General features: G+C 35.9%; 1 protein-coding gene across 1 annotated transcript; it reads right to left on the reverse strand.

Moving 5' to 3' along the window:
- Window positions 1-2,956: 2,956 nt before the first annotated feature.
- On the reverse strand, window positions 2,957-5,015 carry LOC149211958 (peroxidase 66-like). The gene is made up of 4 exons (XM_089390509.1): window positions 4,753-5,015; window positions 4,132-4,320; window positions 3,887-4,049; window positions 2,957-3,441 (listed from the first exon to the last, which is right to left on the reverse strand). Exons 1-4 carry the CDS (start codon window positions 4,990-4,992, stop codon window positions 3,035-3,037), a joined length of 999 nt encoding a protein of 332 aa, XP_089246635.1. The 5' UTR covers window positions 4,993-5,015; the 3' UTR covers window positions 2,957-3,034.
- Between the last annotated feature and the right edge of the window lie 579 nt (window positions 5,016-5,594).

The following is a 5,594-nucleotide window of genomic DNA, read 5'->3' on the forward strand; positions in this document are numbered from 1 at the left end:
ATGAAGCAACAAATTATTGGCTCTCTGTTAATGGTAGTGTAGAAGGTCAACGCTCCCGTGTGTTCGTGGCATGTGCTTAAATCTAGCGAAGTGTCTGTTTACTAACACCTACGGGTTTTGGTGTAATGGCAATCGTGACTCCAACAAGTGGTATCAGAGCCAGAGGTCTCGAGTTCGAAACACAATGAGAGTTCAAAACACACTGAGCTCATGTTTGGGGGCAGATTGTTGGCTCGTTAATGGTGGTGTTCAACACTCCTGTGTATTTCGTGACATGTGCTTAAAATAAATAAATTCAAATTCCATTATTTATATCTCCACCCCTTACCCCATGGAATCGAGTTCGAAACACAATGAGAGTTCAAAACACACTGAGCTCATGTTTGGGGGCAGATTGTTGACTGATTAATGGTGGTGTTCAACACTCCCGTGTATTTCGTGACATGTGCTTAAAATAAATAAATTCAAATTCCATTATTTATATCTCCACCCCTTACCCCATGGAAATTCAACCAGTTGCTCGTGGACGCCATCAGCGCGGAAGTGGAGGTGAGCTATTTTGCTAAATGAGTGTGCCTTATTTATATCTCCACCCCTTACCCCATGGAAGTTCAACCAGTTGCTCGTGGACGCCATCAGCGCGGAAGTGGAGGTGAGCTATCTTGCTAAATGAGTGTGCCTAGGGTTTCTTGACAATACCAATAATAACCATTTTTATTCTTGTTGAGTTGAACGTCAATTTGGGCGTTATAGAATAGTTAGAAACACTATGTTATATGATTGTTTTCGTGAAAGGCAGTTACCAACTGCTAATCAAACATGAAATGAAAAATAACCCCTATGTTTTCAAAAAGGAGGCTTCCTACATGGGAGGTAACCTAATAATAATTATCAGAGCTAGTGGTACGCCTGAAAATGATCGTATTGGTGTGTAGCAGGATCAATTATGGACAAGCACTATAACTGCAAATATTTGAATTCATAGCCCTTTGTCATAACTGATACACAATAAACTTAACTAGCATAAATATTAAATTCTCAAACTGAGCAATTAAAACCCTTGAATTTAGAAAAAAATATTGACCGAATTAGGTGCTTCTGCATAGTATATAGCCATGAAGTCCCACAGCAACAGAGACCGAAAGTGGTTTTACTCCGTGTCCCGTGGTATCGGAAGGTTTTCCGAAGAAGTTTCAATATTAAATTATTAAAAAAATATTAGATTATCAATTTTCGAAGAAGTTTCAATATTAAAAAAAATATTAAATTATCAATTTTTTTTATTACAGAGGTTGATTAATCTGTCATACACAGTTGGATTTATCGTCTTAGGGATTAGAAGTCCTCTTTCATGTTTTGTTAGTGGGAAGTGGATAAGAATTCGCTTCCTATACCAGTGTTTTCTCTCTCTTATAACACTTGCACTTGATGTGAATGCTTTTTTGACATTTGAAATGGCCAAATTTTGTAAGGAAAAGTTGCTGAATTTTCTTTACACTTGCACCACTTCTACTGCGATGACATTTGCAGTGGCTAAGTTCCTTAACATTCAACGTAACGTAGAGCAAATTTTTGGAAACGGTGGCATGTATTATAGGTCAAACTATTTTTGTTTTATGGACTGTACTGATCCTCGAGTTGCCATGTATGGCGATAAAAGATTAATATTTGAACTCACAATATTATTGCATTTAGATTGAAGTATATCAATATAAATATTTAATCCATTATTATAGAATGCATATAATTTTTACATATATATAAATTAAATTAAATGATTAATAAATGTAAACCGTCATCAAAATATTTGTATGTTATTAGTTTTAACCAAATTAAATTAGGCTTTAGTATTGTATAATGATTAACTTTGAAAAGAAAATATTTATTTTTCAATATTCTTGATTTTTTTTTTTTTAACATTTGATTGGACTATAACTTGAAAGCTTTTTTATAGCCTTTGCACAATATAATGTCATGTGGATAACCACTTCATATTTTTCTTCGATAATTTCTTAATAGAGTTGTAATATTTATACCATTATGTTTAGATATTTGTGCAATGATTTTTCATTGTTCAGTTTTATAAAAAAACCACCCAAAACAAAAATCTTTCAAAATAACTCATACTCACTACCCCCAATAATTCAAACTCACTATCCACCATTATAATTTAAGCAAGTGTTTGTATAAAGAAATGCATAGGAACACAATATAAATAAATATACTTGCCAAGAGTTACTGCCCAGCATTATTTATTTGTTCTTAAGCACTTTTAAGAGTAAAAATGTAGATGTGCAGACTTACTACCCACCAAAATTTATGCAAGTCCTTGCCCCTTACTAGGTAATTAATTTTCCACTTCATATATCAATTTTGAAGTTTTCTGAAAGCATAAATTGTAACCTATGTAGCAAGGACTAAATTGCCTTGCAATACTTATTTAAATTATAAGCCATTTTTGTAACACTAAGAATTTGTAACACCATGACAGAATGGAGATAATGAACATGTTACATAATCTCTAAAATAGAAATAATGTTTAGAAACTCTTAATTTCAACCATTAAATTGTGTATACAAACAATACATTTTTATTTTTAAAGATATCCTAATTACATCTCCCAATTTTGAAAATTTATATTATTAAAGTTAAGTTTATATTATGACAAAAAGTTAATTTATCAAAAGTGATTAATTAGATCTTTTGATTCTCTTATTTTATTTAAAAATATTTGGAAATTATGAAAATTTAATGTTTAATCAGACATTATTAAAAAAAAATAATGTGTGACGACAAAGAAAACCCACTGCATATATGTATGCAAAAATATTTTTATTTTGCTCGTTAGTATGCAAAACTATTTTTTATTTCGCTCATTGATAACTTGAACAATGAAACAAATTATTGATTACATTAATGTATAAGTCTCTATTTCTTCAGACGATCCCCTTAAAACAATTATGAACGGAGCCGCCTCTTCATCATATAAGATGAAAATGAATTGGAGGAGCGTATGATCCCATATGAATCTTGTTCAAGAATTCACTTTTCTGCAATTCAATCGCACTTCTCCCCCGCTGGTCATAACTCCAACACTTGCCAACTTCAGCATTGAGGTTTCAAATGCTTTGAAGAAGGCATTCTCATCCCTTGCGAATCTCTGCACCATCATCTTCGTTGGGTTCTCCAGAAACAACGCCTGGTCGGAGCCAAACACTCCCTTTCCTTGTACCAAATGTTTGAAGTATGCGTTGTCAAACTGGGTGGCTGTGGAATCCAGAAAAGCCCCTGCGCTGCGATTGTTGTTAGGTTGAGGGCACACCGTGCGTAAGCTCTGCGCAAACTGTGGCTCTATGGTTGGATCCACCTTAAATGTAGCGTTGAAGTTATGAAGTCTACTCTCAAAAGAAGAGCAGTGGGAGAAGCCCAACGTATGCCCACCTGGTAATGGCAATTCATTATTCAATTAAAATTCCATTAGTGGTAAAATTCCATTTCAAATGACTGGATTTTCGATTTTCCTTAAATAATAGTGACAAATCAGCCCTTCACTAATGTCAGCCAATGATAATTGTCCCTTTCCTAATTTAACAACTGAATGGTGATATTCATTGTTTAAATATATATGTATCCAAATGTATTTGACAACTTAAACTGATTTAATTTTTTGAATAATGGTATCCAGTTATGGTTGGGTTAATTACAATGAGACTTTAAATCATCATAGATCCAATTTAGGTTTTTGAATCGAATGAAAATTAGATTAACCTTAATAGCTTAATATAGCAAGGGTTGAATAAATCGACTGAACTTTGGAGCACCCAACTTCTGTGGACAATTAAAATTAGAATTTAGGAGTATAATCAAAAGACAGTGCTGTAAATACCTGACAATGCGACCAGATCAAGGACAGAAAGTCCACGGAGGGCAAAGCTTTGAATGAGCTGAGAAATGTTGAAGGTGGGGGCTGGCAAATTCCTTGTATCATTTGCCCTCGAGATGATCCCGTCTTTTCTTCCCTTGAGAACGTCCCACTTTGGGCCCCCAGTCTGTCAAATCAATATTTCAATTAATCATATATATACATCTCTGGCCTGTTATCAAAATAATTGAGAGGAGATTATAGTATACCAGAACTACAACATCTCTGGCTGCTATTGCAAGAATGTCAGCGCAGGAAACAATTTGTGGACAAATGGACTCCAGCTTCGCCTTGGCATCGTCTAGTACGTAGAAGGCGCGAAGTGAGACGTTGGGTGGCGCGTCTTTCTCTGCTTCATTGCTTTGAGTGGAGTCTAACAGCACCGATGCATCGCAGCCCTGCACTCGTTTAGGCCACCGCCAATGTCAATACCCAACCATAACCATTTAGATTAAACAGAAAAAACAAAACTATAAGTCAACTAAGGTGCATTCATATGAATCTCCCATTAATTGATTGATGTTGCAAACAGATTACAGAACATCGACAATTCCATAAATCTAGTGATCGCTTTATATATAGAATCCCTCTACATTATATATTCTAACATTAATATACAAATTCTATATTCTATTCTAGTCTAATACGAAAAATGTGTAACTGACATTATTTTTATACCTCTAGCTCTACAGTAATGAGGAATTTGACGAATTGCCAGTGGAAGCCAAGCCTGTGCTAAATGTGAGTGAAAACACTGAAAACATTTGGATTCAGGTGGTAGAGATGACTCAAGACTGGTTAACTATGATATCAAAATGTAATGGAAATACCCGAATGAAGCAGTCGTGGAAGTGCATTCGTAGAATGCGAGCAGGGATTTTTGGGTCGAACTGCGTGGCGTTGCCTATGGTATCTCTTATCACAGTCTCCGCAGTTGGGCACGTTTGCTTGTAGTAATCCTTGGTTAGCCCTGTCAATGCATTGGCCCGACCTGATTCTGAGACGATGCAGATAGAAATAATTAGTAGCAATAGTACCATGGAGGAGGAGTGTGTAATTGTAAGAGCCATATTGAAGATGCACAGCTCTGCCGCTAAGCTGAGTGAAGAAGTGGAGGTATGTCTTTGTTGGGAGATATTATATATATAAATAGTAATAGAAGGAGAGTTATATGTTGATGAAGGAAGCTCGAAAACAGTTCTTGAAAGGCACTCATCATATATTTTCGTGGGGTTTGTCGCCGCCGAATGTTGGATATACTTGAAGGAAGAAGCAGTGGATGAATGCTGTTGAAGTCTCCGTGGGTCTGCCTCCATCTACTAACATGGTGCTCCGCTCCCAAAACACCAAATCTTCCGTAGGAGTTGGGCCCGTTTGTCATCTTCCCTTTTGTCAGCTTCAGATTTGGATGCTCAAAAAGCTCACAGTTTGAGGTGGAGAAGATTGAGTGAAGGAAGATAATAAGGATTATGGATGAGGTGGCAAGTCTCTTGGTCGTTGGAAGTCTGATACCTCTCACAATTTGGATTTCGCGGACCTTGCAAGCCCACTAGTTCCGGCAAAATGTCACAACGACGAACAAGTCGTGTTTCTCATTCAAAATGCTTCAAATGCTTCAGGCTAAGATAATAAAAGTGAATGGGTTGGTGCACTCAATTTCATTGTTCTGTAT

This window comes from Pinus tabuliformis, chromosome 1_1, assembly GCF_031772625.1.
Source record: "Pinus tabuliformis cultivar Carrire ecotype Pingquan chromosome 1_1, CPIR1, whole genome shotgun sequence".
In the NCBI taxonomy this organism is placed as follows: Eukaryota; Viridiplantae; Streptophyta; class Pinopsida; order Pinales; family Pinaceae; genus Pinus; species Pinus tabuliformis.

Bases quoted from the DNA above. Each gene is read 5' to 3' on its own strand.
- LOC149211958 (XM_089390509.1), bottom strand. From the start codon at position 4,992: ATGGCTCTTACAATTACACACTCCTCCTCCATGGTACTATTGCTACTA. The intron at 4,321-4,752 runs GTATTTCCATTA...AAACGAGTGCAG, and splicing joins TCCACGACTGCTTCATTCGG to GGCTGCGATGCATCGGTGCT. The intron at 3,442-3,886 runs GTATTTACAGCA...TGCCATTACCAG, and splicing joins TGATCTGGTCGCATTGTCAG to GTGGGCATACGTTGGGCTTC.